Source organism: Schistocerca americana, chromosome X, assembly GCF_021461395.2.
Source record: "Schistocerca americana isolate TAMUIC-IGC-003095 chromosome X, iqSchAmer2.1, whole genome shotgun sequence".
Lineage (NCBI taxonomy): Eukaryota > Metazoa > Arthropoda > Insecta > Orthoptera > Acrididae > Schistocerca > Schistocerca americana.
Window position 1 is genome coordinate 938,465,628 of NC_060130.1, and position 14,961 is coordinate 938,480,588.

General features: G+C 41.6%; 1 protein-coding gene across 1 annotated transcript in view; it reads right to left on the minus strand.

Annotated features, from left to right (window-relative positions):
- The window catches only part of LOC124556412 (dynein axonemal heavy chain 7-like), a 746,268-nt gene that overhangs the window by 19,227 nt on the left and 712,080 nt on the right, over nucleotides 1-14,961 (minus strand). Inside the window, exon 33 of the mRNA XM_047130371.1 lies at nucleotides 7,034-7,263. Within this exon, the coding sequence (XP_046986327.1) occupies nucleotides 7,034-7,263 (230 nt within the window). The remainder of the gene's footprint in view (nucleotides 1-7,033; nucleotides 7,264-14,961) is intronic.

Below are 14,961 nucleotides of genomic sequence, written 5' to 3' on the forward strand. Positions count from 1 at the left end.
CACCAGGGAGTTTCTGCCACTACAGATACTCTGTCCCCAGATGGCCATGTTTTATGGTAGGGTGTGGAAGGGATGACAGCTGTCAAAATGCTGGTACTGTTTGTTGGTTTAATATGGACAGAGGTGTAGATGGAGCCATCAGAGAGGAGGAGGTGAACTTTGGGTTGAGGTTCTAACATTGTGAAGGAATGATGATCAGGTCTCTTGGCCCTGGTCCAGATCACCAAGAAATCATCAATGAACCTGAATCAGGCTAAGGATTTGGCATTTTGGGAGGCTAGGAAGGTCTCCTCCAGATGCTTGAAAAACAGGTTGGCATATGAGGGTGCCATTCAGGTGCATATGGTTGTGCTGAATATTTGTTTGTATACCTTAACAGGGCAGTAGGTTTGGAGTTTGAAAGATGCTGGGAAAGATAGTGTTCAACAGAAGTAAGACTATGGGCATGAGGGATGTTGGTGCAGGGAAGTGGCATCAACAGTGCTGAGTAGGGAACCAGAAGGTAAAGGGGTTGGGAGGGTGGAGAGTAGGTGAAGGAAGTGGTTGGCGTCTTTGACATCAGGCTAGATTACAGGCAACTCATTGGAGGCGTTGGTCAATGAGGGCCAAAGTTCTTTCAGTTGGAGCCCAGTAACCAGCAACAATGGGGTCCCAGGATTGTTGGGTTTGTGGATTTTGTGAAGCATGTAGAAGTTGTGTCTGTCAGTGGGTGTCATGATAGTGTGGAGGGAAATGGATTCAAGGGGTTTAAGCAGGGATTGGAGATTATGTTGGGCATCTGGGATGGGAACACTCTGGCAGAATTTATAGGTGAAGCAGTCAGATAACTGGCAGAGGCTTCCACCAGGCAGTCACTGTGATCATGACGATGGTGGTGGAAAATTTGCCTGCAGGTAGAATGATTAGGTCAGGTGTTTTCTTGAGGTTGTGTATGGCTGGCCCTTCTTCTTCAGATAGGTTGCTGTTCTGAGGAAGGGACTTGGGCAAGGAAGATGAGGCCAAGTTGAAGGTAAGGCATTCCTGGAAGGTGACCAGGGTATGGTTGGTGGGGGGGATGAAGATTGGTCGTGGTATGAACTCAAAAGGCAGGGTTCAAAGTTGGGATCAGGCTGGATTTGGCTGGCAGGACTGGTGGCAAAGAAGTGTTTCCATTGCAGGGATCAGGAAAAGGAGAATAGGTTTCTTACAAATCCACTATGGTTAATTTGGGGTTAGGGCTAAAAGAGAGGTCTTTGAATAGAACTGAAGCTTCTGTGGGGATGAGGGTTTTGCTGGAAAGGTTAGCAATAGTGTTCTGGGGATGTTTCAGATCTGAATTTGGTGGAGTTTTGGTACGGGGTTTGGTGGGATGTGACAAGTTGAAAAGGTCATCTAGGCAGGAGCTGGGTGCTATGAGGGGTTGACAAGGAGGAAAACTGTGGGTAGGATAGGCTTTGGATAGTGGTGGTGTGAAGTGGCAGTAGGATGTCAGCAGATTGGATAACTTATGGAGGTAGTGTCTGGAAAGCTCCTCCAGTTGCTGGAGAACAAGGGATACAGTTTCAGAGATGTGATGTATTTAGCAGGATTGCGCATTACCAGAAACTTGTGGAGTGAACAGAGATGGTTCTGGAATGGCTGTGCCATAAATATGTGTTTTTGCAGTATCAGGTTTGTGAGGGCCAGGGACTGGTGGGATCTGAAAAGATGAAGGTCCTTGTGAAAGTAAGGGTGGGGCACAGAGAAAGGAATTTCTATGGTTAGGCTATTGGGAAAAAGGGGGGGGGGGTGCTTGCGTGCTTCCATGGTTTAGGCATAATTGAAACAGGATGTGGCAATGCGTTTTAGCCAGGGAAAGGGGTACTTTTTTGAACTGGTGCAGAAAGATGGAACAGGGGTCCACTTTGAATGATGCGGAAATGGGCAAATGACAGTGTTTGACAGTTGTGAGGGGAGCTGGATAACAGAAAAGAGACATAAAAGAACATAAATACACATTAAAAAAAGACCAACAGATACGTAAAAATACGCAAAAATGAGCGAAACTACATAAAAATACGCACAAATACGTTAAAAAATGTACAGAAACGTGGGAGAAAAGGAATGGATGTGGTACAGGATTATGCATGTGTTGGAATAAGAGAAGAAAGTGGGAAAGGGGATTAGTTATGTCAAGGGTCACAAGTTTTTGAGGCATGGGTAGGTGTGAAAAATAAAATTCAGACCTATGTAAGGATGAGAGAGGAAGAGGGATCAATAGCAATAATTATAATTTTAAGAATCTGGGGTCTCAGATGCTTCATCAACAATACATGTGGTCATGTAACCATGTGTTGTGTGTGCATTAGATCATTGTCACAGGGTGGCTCATAAATATTTGTGGTTTTCAAGGTGGGGAATAAACACAAGAAAGAAGAGAAAGAATGGATACTGAGAAGGTTAACACTATAGAGAATAGCAACAAACGAAGTGATCACAGGCCATCCTGTGGTACAACATGTAGCTGAACATAAAATGCATGGGTTCAATGGCAACTTCACAACCTGGGCCAGCTGTATTCTCTGCTCCACCACCAGCTTTTGTGAACTGCACATATGTGAGCTATCCTTACAACACATTCTCCACTCCCGAAATTATCCTGGCCTTCAGCCTTTGGTAACTTACTATCTCTACACCCTCCACCCAACAGCTTCCCCCTCTGTCCTATCATCTCCCCCCTATTCTCGTCCTCTCACCCTCATTGTTAACCAATCACAGCCAATGCACCTGCCCATCTTCCCCATTTCCTGCTCCTCTCCTTTTTTGCCATCTGTTTCCTCTCCCCTCCCTTTCCCCTCTCTGCCTGCAACGCCATTATACTGTACCTGTTGGCAATCTAGTCTCTGCACAGTCTGCCAGACAGCACTCTTATCTCCCCCCACCCATACTCTGCCATCCATTCCCCTTCCCTGCCCCCTCCAGACTGCTGTTTCCATTCTACATGACAGTAGCATTCTGGTCAGTGCTGCCAGAGATGGCAGTCACATGTGTGTGAGATGTGCTTGTTTGTGTGAATGAATGTGTGTGCATTTCCTTTCCTGAAAGAGGCTTTTGCCAAAAGCTAAATGTGTTTCTATTTCTTCATTAGATATGTCTGCATCTCAATGTGTTATCTTTACAGTGAGTAGTACACTATCTTTTCCTTATTTTCTTTCATACAAACATGCAGTTGTACACACTATACACATTTACCAACAATTTAATTGAAACACTTAAACAATACTTCTATTTTGACTCAATGATTAACCTTTTAGAAGAATAAAAGAATAGACTGTTACATGTAAATTAGTATTACACAAATGAGAGCTGGCATAAGCAATTTTAACTTAGTTCATAATATTTCTTTTAAAGTTTAATTAATTTTGTCTTTATTTTAAAAATTTTCAGAATTTTTGTGAGAAACAGTGGTCTGTGGAAATGTTCTATGCCTTTAGATTCATAAGATTAAATTACTGACTGTAGGTGAGTAAGTAGTCTGGAGTGGGCAGTTGTACAAAAGGGTCTGACACAAGAATCAAAACTGTGAGGTAATGAGAAATGCATGGACCACAGCAGTGAGATTTATTTAAATGAAGGAACTGTCAAAACTATCAAGGCAACACTAAGGGATTAATACACTAAAGGGCCACAGAAACTGGTACACCTGCGTAATATCGTGTAGGGCCCCCACGAGCATGTAGAAGTGCTGCAACATGACGTATCAGGGACTTCACTAATGTCTGAAGTATTGCTGGAGGGAACTGACACCATGAATCCTGCAGGGCTGTCCATTAATCCATATGAGAGCGAGGGGCTGGAGATCTCTTCTGAACAGCATGTTGTAAGGCATCCCTGATATTCTCTACAATGTTAATGTCTGGGGAGTTTGGCGGCCAGAAGAAGCGTTTAAATTCAGAAGAGTGTTCCTGGAGCCACTCTGTAGCAATTCTGGACATGTGAGGTGCCACATTGTCCTGCTGGAATTGCTCAAGTCTGTTGGAATGCACAATGGACATGAATGGATGCAGGTGATCAGACAGGATGCTTAAATATGTGTCACCTATCAGAGTCATATCTAGATATGTTATGTGTCGCATATCACTCCAACTGCAAGTGACCCACACCATTAAAGAGCCTCCACCAGCTTGAACAGTCCCCTGCTGACATGCAGGATCCATGGATTCATGAGGTTGTCTCCATACTCACACATGTCCATCCACTTGATATAATTTGAAATGAAAGTCATACAACCAGGTAACATGTTTCTAGTCATCAACAGTCCAATTTCGGTGTTGGTGGGCCCAGGTAAGGCATAAAGCTTTGTGTCATGTCGTCATTAAGGGTACACGAGTGGGCCTTCATCTCCTAAAGCCGATATCGATGATGTTTCATTGAATGGTTCACAAGCTGACATTTGTTGATGGCCCAGCATTGAAATCTGCAGCAATTTGTGGATGGTTGCAATTCTGTCATGTTGAATGATTCTCTTCAGTTGTTATTTCTCCCGTTCTTGCAGGGTCTTTTTCCAGCCATAGCGATATCAGAGATTTGATGTTATACCAGATGAAATGGCTGTACAGGAAAATCCTCACTTCATCGTTACCCCAGAGACGCTGTGTCCTGCACCAAATATAACACCATATTCAGACTCACTTAAATCTTGATAACCTGCCATTGCAGTAGCAGTAGCCAATTTAACAACTGTGCCAGACACTTGTTGTCGTATATAAGAATTGCCGACTGCATCGCCATATTCTGCCTGTTTATACATCACTGTATTTGAATACACATGCCTATGCCAGTTTCTTTGGCACTTCAGTGGAGACTGATGTTGTGAAATTGAATTAAGAAGTAGAAATTGATCTGAACTGTGAAACGTTATGGATGTTGGGAATGCATGAATCCCAATATTTGAATTTGTGTTAATGAGAGAATAACTGTTTAAGTTGAATACAGAAGTAAAGTGATTTATGGGAACTATAGCAATAGGAACATTAAATTGAAACTAAACTCTGTCCAAACAGGCCTTGGAATGCCCGATAGTACTGACCAACTGTCTTGTAATCCTCAGCCTTCCGGCATCACTGGATGTGATATGGAGGGACATATGGTCAGCACATCACTCTCTTGGCTGTTGTCAGTTTTCATGACCGGAGCCACTACTTCTCAATCAAGTAGCTCTTCAATTTTCCTGAAAAGGGCTGAGTGCACCCCGCATGCTAACAGCACTTGGCAGGCTGACAGTCACCCAGCCAAGTCCTAGGGAAGCCCAACAGTACTTAACTTTGGTGATCTGACAGGAACCAGTGTTACCACTGCAGGAAAGCCATTGGCAATATGAACATTATGTACGCCAATTATGATGAAGGCCTATGTCAGATCAGTGAGTGCAAATTTTTAGCAACTGTGCTGTGTGAATAGGCTACTTACAATAAAACAGGAAAAGTGTTGTTTTACTTTAGTTTCAAGAATTACATCACTAACTGAAATAGAAATTATCAGAACACTGATATTTGGACAGATATTTATTACTAGGCCATGGATGAGTTTATTATTGAGCATGGATAATCCAAATTTATTTACTCTGCTGGCTATTACAATTGCAAGAGCATGAAGGTGACATGCATTATGATTTCAGCACATCAAAAAAGTGGCTATAGTAATACCACCTATGTTCTGTTTGTAAGGGAAGATTAAGGAGTGAGTGTCTCTCTCCAAAATCATATTTGAAAGTGTTTTGCTTGTAAGATGATTGTGTTATGTCTCACGTAGGAAGAAGAAGCTTCTATCAACACACATCAAAATTCAGCAACAGTAGGAGTGTGGCCTATTGAGACTGCAGCTTGTCATTCCTTGACATCACTGCTTACGCTGGCCAGAATCCTACGATTTTCGTGCAAATGTAGAATCAGTGGTTCCAGAAGGATCATATCCAGTATTACGCAGGGTTTCAATGGCCCTGCATTACTAATGTTTGATAGGAGAGACATACTGTTTGCTCAACAATGCAGTATCACACTGCCATGTCACACATCATGAGTCAAGAAACAAGACGGTTTGCAGCAAGATGAGTATCCACTGGGCACCATGGATTGTATCACAGTGCCTGTTACAGCAGCTACCCTTGATGTGGCAGCAGAAAGAGGTGCACCTGAGCTTGTGCACCCAATTACTGCACTGGACACACAGGAGTGACACCACAACATCTATTTGGAAGAGTGGCATCTTTGCTGTATCCAGTGTTGTCTCTCTGCTGCCATGTTGGGAGAAGCCACAACAGTGGTTACCATGCTGACAGTCCACAGAGCTCCAGAGGTCACTGCGCTGTCAATGAGGATACTTGTCTTGCTGTAAACGAGTCCATTTCCTGACTCAACTTATGAGACATGGCTGTACATTCATGCACAGCTGAGTGAACAATCTGTCCACATTCTCAGGTACCAGTCACATGGAGCCATTGAGAACCTGCATTGCATTCAGTATGGCTCCCCTGAACTCATCTATTCCATTTTTGCATGACAGTCACAGAATCTGATAAATGTGAGTACCAATATTGTGAAATGAACCACATTCTTGATGGGCTTTCCTACTGTTGCTGAGCTCCGGCATGTGCTAGTAATCATTTTTCCTATTTACACAATGCATAACACAATCTTCTTACAAGCAACCAACAATAAAATGTGATTTCTGAATGAGAAATCCATTGAGTAATATTTTCTCATATACAGAATGTAAATTGGCTTATGTAGTGCAGTTGCAGTGAAATGTTAATCATTTACCTAGCCAAGCATATGCTACACATCATGCCAATTTGACATTTGTTATTTCCTGCCTTAATTGTATTACAATTTTAATGACCAGCAGTACATTGCAATACTGAATGACATGTTGGAGTGTTACATGCAATACAACACTGTCAGAAATCTAAGTAGTCTTAACCATCTACTTATGGTGCTGCTACCTAGTATTTTCATTGTGAATACACAAGATATCATAAAATACCAAATATGGAATACTGATTTAACAAAGTAATCACCTGATACAATCCCAACGAGCACCATCCAAAAACAATCCATATGTATAGACACCATCATCTGGAGCCTCATTCACAGAATAAACTGAAAGAACTTCAAAGTCAAAGTCCAACATGCAAATGTGAATGCCATGTTTTCTGGCATAATTTAACTTAATTGCACTAAGAAAGGCTTGAGTGAAGAAGAATCCTGGTAACCAAAAAGATGATGGTATTCCTTTTTCACACCAGTCCTGTAACACCAGTGAAACAAAGTTTTCGGATTATACATTATACTGTAAAAGTACAGTAAATTTTTGTGGATAAAGTGTAAAAATCTCTTTTTAAGTACAACTTCCACAAGCTTCCAAATACATATAGCATTGTACAGTATTAAGAAACTCAGGATGGAAAAAAATACCTATATGAAGCTAGGTGACCGGTGACCAAATAGGGGGAATTTTGAGCAGCAGATAGGGATGAATGATTACCCACAGTCTACCATAGACAACTGTCATCTTTTCTTTTAGCTTTCAGTTTGGATCCTCTACCTGTAATATCTTCTAGCTATATATCACAACATTCACCTGTTATGCCCCCTACCTATTTGCAAAGGTGCCAGCAGCTGTACAGTGTGTATCTCCATTTTTATTTTCTCTCCTTACCCTGTCCTACACCACCTGCTACTCCTTCACTTTCCTACCTTATCTGTGTTCAGCTGGTCCAACTGTCATCACTATTAGCAGCAACTGGGATGTAGCATTGGGAGAGAGAGTGGCTGTGTACATATGAGCTTTAAATGATGACAGCAACAAGAAAGTGCTTCCAAGGTCCATTCATAGATCCTTCTTTCCATCTGACCTATCATGTTGTTGTTGTTGTCTTCAGTCCTGAGACTGGTTTGATGCAGCTCTCCATGCTACTCTATCCTGTGAAAGCTGCTTCATCTCCCAGTACTTACTGCAACCTACATCCTTCTGAATCTGCTTAGTGTATTCATCTCTTGGACTTCCTCTACGATTTTTACCCTCCACACTGCCCTCCAATGCTAAATTTGTGATCCCTTGATGCCTCAGAACATGTCCTACCAACCGGTCCCTTCTCCTTGTCAAGTTGTGCCACAAACTCCTCTTCTTCCCAATTCTATTCAACACCTCCTCATTAGTTATGTGATCTACCCATCTAATCTTCAGCATTCTTCTGTAGCACCACATTTCGAAAGCTTCTGTTCTCTTCTTGTCTAAACTATTTATCATCCATGTTTCAGTTCCATACATGGCTACACTCCATACAAATACTTTCAGAAACGACTTCCTGACACTTAAATCTATACTCGATGTTAACAAATTTCTCTTCTTCAGAAACTATTTCTTTGCCATTGCCAGTCTACATTTTATATCCTCTCTACTTCGGCCATCATCAGTTATTTTCCTCCCCAAATAGCAAAACTCCTTTACTACTTTAAGTGTCTCATTTCATAATCTAATTCCCTCAGCATCACCTGACTTAATTCGACTACATTCCATTATCCTTGTTTTGCTTTTGTTGATGTTCATCTTATATCCTCCTTTCAAGACACTGTCCATTTCGTTCAACTGCTCTTCCAAGTCCTTTGCTGTCTCTGACAGAATTACAATGTCATCGGCAAACCTGAACGTTTTTATTTCTTTTCCATGGACTTTAATACCTACACCGAATTTTTCTTTTGTTTCCTTTACTGCTTGCTTAATATACAGATTAAATAACATTGGGGACAGGCTACAACCCTGTCTCACTCCCTCCCCAACCACTGCTTCCCTTTCATGCCCCTCGACTCTTATAACTGCCATCTGGTTTCTGTACAAATTGTAAATAGCCTTTCGCTCCCTGTATTTTACCCCTGCCACCTTCAGAATTTGAAAGAGAGTATTCCAGTCAGCATTGTCAAAAGCTTTCTCTAAGTCTACAAATGCTAGAAATGTAGGTTTGCCTTTCCTTAATCTATTTTCTAAGATAAGTCATAGGGTCAGTATTGCCTCACGTGTTCCAACATTTCTGTGGAATCCAAACTGATCTTCGCCGAGGTCGGCTTCTACCAGTTTTCCCATTCATCTGTAAAGAATTTGCGTTAGTATTTTGCAGCCGTGACTTATTAAACTGATAGTTCGGTAATTTTCACATCTGTCAACACCTGCTTTCTTTGGGAGTGGAATTATTAGATTCTTCTTGAAGTCTGAGGGTATTTTGACTGTCTCATACATCTTGCTCACCAGATGGTAGATTTTTGTCAGGACTGGCTCTCCCAAGGCCGTCAGTAGTTCCAATGGAATGTTGTCTACTCCCGGGGCCTTGTTTCGACTGAGGTCTTTCCATGCTCTGTCAAACTCTTCACGCAGTATCGTATCTCCCATTTAATCTTCATCTACATCCTCTTCCATTTCCATAATATTGTCCTCAAGTACATTGCCCTTGTATAGACCCTCTATATACTCCTTCCATCTTTCTGCTTTCCCTTCTTTGCTTAGGACTGGGTTTCCATCTGAGCTCTTGATATTCATACAAGTGGCTCTCTTTTCTCCAAAGGTTTCTTTAATTTTCCTGTAGGCAGTATCTATCTTACCCATCGTAAGATAAGCCTCTACATCCTTACATTTGTCCTCTAGCCATCTCTGCTTAACCATTTTGCACTTCCTGTCGATCTCATTTTTGAGACGTTTGTATTCCTTTTTGCCTGCTTCATTTACTGTGTTTTTATATTTTCTCCTTTCATCAATTAAATTCGATATTTCTTCTGTTACCCAAGGATTTCTACTAGCCCTCATCTTTTTACCTACTCGATCTTCTGCTGCCTTCACTACTTCATCCCTCAGAGCTACCCATTCATCTTCTACTGTATTTCTTTTCCCCATTTCTGTCAATTGTTTCCTTATGCTCTCCCTGAAACTCTGTACAACCTCTGGGTTAGTCAGTTTGTCCAGGTCCATCTCCTTAAATTCCCACCTTTTTGCAGTTTCTTCAGTTTTAATCTACAGTTCATAACCAATAGATTGTGGTCAGAGTCCACATCTGCCCCTGGAAATGTCTTACAATTCAAAACCTGGTTCCTAAATCTCTGTCTTACCATTATATAATCTATCTGATACCTTCTAGTATCTCCAGGATTCTTCCATGTATACAACCTTCTTTTATGATTCTTGAACCAAGTGTTAGCTATGATTAAGTTATGCGCTGTGCAAAATTCTACCAGACGGCTTCCTCTTTCATTTCTCTCCCCCAATCCATATTCACCCACTATGTTTCCTTCTCTCCCTTTTCCTGCTCTCGAATTACAGTCACCCATGACTATTAAATTTTCATCTCTCTTCACTACCTGAATAATTTCTTTTATCTCATCATACATCTCATCAATTTCTTCATCATGTGCAGAGCTAGTTGGCATATAAACTTGTACTACTGTAGTAGGTGTGGGCTTCATGTCTATCCTGGCCACAATAATGTGTTCACTATGCTGTTGGTAGTAGCTTACCCGCACTCCTATTTTTTTATTCATTATTAAACCTACTCCTGCATTACCCCAATTTTATTTTGTATTTATAACCCTGTATTCACGTGACCAAAAGTCTTGTTCCTCCTGCCACCCAACTTCACTAACTCCCACTATATCTAACTTCAACCTATCCATTTCCCTTTTTAAATTTTCTAACCTACCTGCCCGATTAAGAGATCTGACATTCCACGCTCCGATCCGTAGAATGCCAGTTTTCTTTCTCCTGATAACGACGTCCTCCTGAGTAGTCCCCGCCCGGAGATCCGAATGGGGGACTATTTTACCTCTGGAATATTTTGCCCAAGAGGACGCCATCATCATTTAACCATACAGTAATGCTGCATGCCCTCGGGAAAAATTATGGCTGTAGTTTTCCCTTGCTTTCAGCCGTTCGTAGTACCAGCACAGCAACATTTTGGTTAGTGTTGCAAGGCCAGATCAGTCAATCATCCCCTGCAACTACTGAAAAGGCTGCTGCCCCTCTTCAGGAACCACATGTTTGGTTGGCCTTTCAACATATACCCCTCTGTTGTGGTTGCACCTACGGTACGGCCATCTGTATCGCTGAGGCACGCAAGCCTCCCCACCAACAGCAAGGTCCATGGTTCATGGGGGGAGGTGACCTATCATATTGTGGAAAATAAGGGATTTTACAATGAGAAATGTAATACAGGATGATGATATGTTGAAAGCATAATCACATTAGGTAGATAAGCTATAAAAGTGGTTGTTAATAATTATTGTTTCATGACAAAATGCTATGAAAATGTGTAAAAAGAACTGTTACAACCCTTCTGCATTGACATGGAATATAGTTAAGCTAAATGTATTGAATCTAATTAAAGACTACAACAAATTTGGTCCTGTGACAAAAAGTGCCATTCTTTATTGTATCTCCTCTATCTCACCTATCAGTCCTACCTGATAAGGTTCCAAGACTGATGAGCAATACCCAAGAATCAATCAGATAAGTGCCTTCTAAGGCACTTCTTTTGTGGATGAGTTACATTTCTTTAAGATTCTTCCTATGAATCTCAGTTTGGCATTTGCTCCTCTTACTATTTGTTGTATGTGATCATTCCACTGAAGGTTGCTCCAGATAGTTACTCATAAGTATTTTATGGTAATGCTGCTTCCAGAAATTTGTCGTCAAAAGTGCATTTGTATATAAGTGGATTTGTTTTCCTGTGTATGCACAATCAGTTGTACATTAGTGGATTTCTTTTTCTACATATGCACAATATGTTACATTTATTTATGTTTAGGGTCATTGCCAGAGCCTGCACCATTAATGTATCCTCTGCAGGTCTTTCTGTGAACTGATACTGGCTTCTGGCATTGCTGATTTCTTACAGACAACCATATCATCTATGAACAGTCTTGAGGAGCTTCCAACACTATCTAACAGATCATTTCTGTACATTGTAAACAGTAACAGTACTGTCACACTCCCTTGGAGTACTCTGGAAATTATCTTTGCATCTGTCAATCTTATTTCATTAAGTGTGGCATGTTGAGTTCTGTCTGTAAGGAACTCTTGAATTCAGTGGTAAATCTGGCCTTATACATGGTGAACTCATATTTTATTTCAATAAACAACAGAGTGGGGTGGCGTCAAATGACTTCCTGAAGTCAAGGAACATGACATCAACCCAAGTGCCACTGTCTACAGCACTATGGATCTCATGGAGGAACAGAGTGAACTGAGATTTGCAACATCTCTGTTTGCCAAATCCATGACAATTTTTGTAGAGGAGATTTTCATTCTCCAAAAATGTTACAATTCTTGAATATAAAATATGTTACATAATTTTACAATAGATTGAGGATATATGCCTATAGTTATGTGCATCTGTCCTATGACCCTTTATGCAAACAGGAATAACATGTGCTTTTTCTAGTCACTATGCACTCTTCATTGCTCCAGCAAACTATGCTAAATTACTGCCAGAAGGGTAGCAAATTCTTTTGGATAATGTTTGTAGAATATTACAGGTATCTCATCTGGTTCTGATGCCTTTCCAGTACTAAACAATTATAGTTGATTTTCTATTCCATGATCAGTTATCTACCATTTTGACATTCATATGATGATTGAAAGGAGGGGCTGTATTATGATCGACCAAACTCTCTTAGGCTTTGTTATGTCCGCACTATAACACAAAAAATATTCCGTGATAACCAAATTTATTTGACCTTCCGTCACTCAAAACAAAACTTAAGTTCGACTACACAACACTTTGCTTGCTGTAGCGCCAAGGAGAAAACAGAGTCACTAGTAGAGAATACAAGTCCAAACCACAGCCAACCAGTCGATACCGACGTGTCTCAAGTTTCCAGCCAGGGTGGCCACAGTACAGTTCGGTCGTCGTGAATCCAGCAGCCGGGTAGTAACACAGCCATCGGCGAAGATTGAACAGGTTAAACGGGCTCAGGGAGCTTGCTTAAATCCGCAGGTCCGGCCAATCAGAGTGTTGGTAGATGGCACCTTTATACGGTAGCTCACTCTGGTGGCAAGGGCAGCGTCGCCAGGGTAATCCATATCGATAGTGGTGTGTACGCTGCCCCTAACCTCGCGACGACACATTCACTTGTGCCAGTTGTTGACATCGTACTCGCTATGTGCTGAGCATGTTGTAGCACACCACGCCAAGTTGATGGCTGCTGTGCGGCGGCCGATATGACAGGCTTTTAGTTAGATTGGATAAAAACTAGATTTATCTTTGTATTGGACAATATGACATGTATTTATGTTCTTTAGTAATTACTATGGTGTTGAGATTTATATTTTATGTATTCTATGTTTAATGAGTAAATTATCTCCTCAAGGTAATATTCAGACTGTTCATTCACAATAATGTCAGACAAATCCATGTCTCTGGCACCAGTTTTGATAGCATGAGACTCTCAATCTATACCTGGCAAGTTGAAGCCATCCCCTATTCTAACATCTTGATTTGGAAAGGTTAATGACATTATGCATGTTCTCTCTGAAGTGTTCTACCACTAGAGGTCCTGAATGAGACAGTCTATAAAAGCATCTGATTGCCATTTCTGACTGACCTTAGATGCTTAACTCCACCCAGACTAGTTCACTTTCAGGATCCATGTTAACCTTGCTAGATATTATGTAATTTTTTACTGCAGCAAATATGCCACTACCACCGGATACAACCTATTCTGATGATAAATATTCCAATCTGAACTTAGGATTTCGCTGCTGTTCCTTTCCGGTTTCAACAAGCTTTCTGTTCCTAACAATAATTCTGGAATATTTCCTTGGATGCTCCAGTAGTTTACTGTTATCATGGACTCAACATCAGCACTGGAAAAAATGAAAGAAATGTTTACAATCTTTTCATATTTAATAGCTAACTCATTGGCTTCAGACCAAAAACTGGATAACCTGAGGGAATCTTTACTCTGCTCCTTCAGTTCATTTATGTCCTAACCAGAATTGATGAAAGTTGTATCATCTGCATAAAGGACAGATTTGCATGGTATATTGCTGGGCATGTCATTTATGGATATTATGTACAGTAGTGGCCCAAGTGCTAGTCCTTGGGGAATGCCTCTAGTAAAATTCAGAAAGTGTGGCTTTTGATCATTGTAGCTTATGATTGGTATCTTGTAACTGAGATAGGGTGTAATGAGGGAGCATTCATCTGCAGCCATTCACACACTCGCCTTTCAGATGGTGCAAGCCATGCCTTCCATGTTGGACTTCTGCACTGTGAATGTTGCAACGGACAGTTATAGAGCCTCATTTCCTAATGCTTTGGTGCCATTCTCATCTGCTCCGACAGACTGCTTGCTTGCACCTTACACAGTGCCGTTTGTGTCAACTGCGCCAGCCCAGCATCCATGTCATATGAGTGATACAAGGGACTCACATATGGAATGAGCTACACCTTCGTTGCCACCATCAGGCCGCTTACCGACCCTGCCCGCACCATCTGAGGACAACCCAGCAATGTGGTTTGCACTATTGGAGAACTTGTTTGAACTGTACCGCATCACTGATGACGATTCAGAATTCCTGTGCCTCATGACTCAAACGCGTGGCCACACAGACCTGATCTGCAACCTACTTCTGATGCCGCCGCTAACTTCAAAGTATGATTTCGCAAAACAGACTATCATCAATCACCTTTCGCGTTCCCCACAAGAGGTTATTCTGCGAATACTGCACAAGGAACATCTCAGTGCCTGCACCCTATCTGAGCTTTGGCACCAGCTGTGCCTCTTGAGCAGATAATGCCTGACGAAACCCTGTGGTCGGTGTGGTTATCAAACCTGCCTGCAGATCTCCAGGTTCATCTCCTCCCCCACGCCCTGGAATCCATCAGTTTGCACCTGCAGATGGCTGACCAGTTTTAGTCACTCACACACCAGTGCTACCAGCAGGAGATCATGCCACAGATTG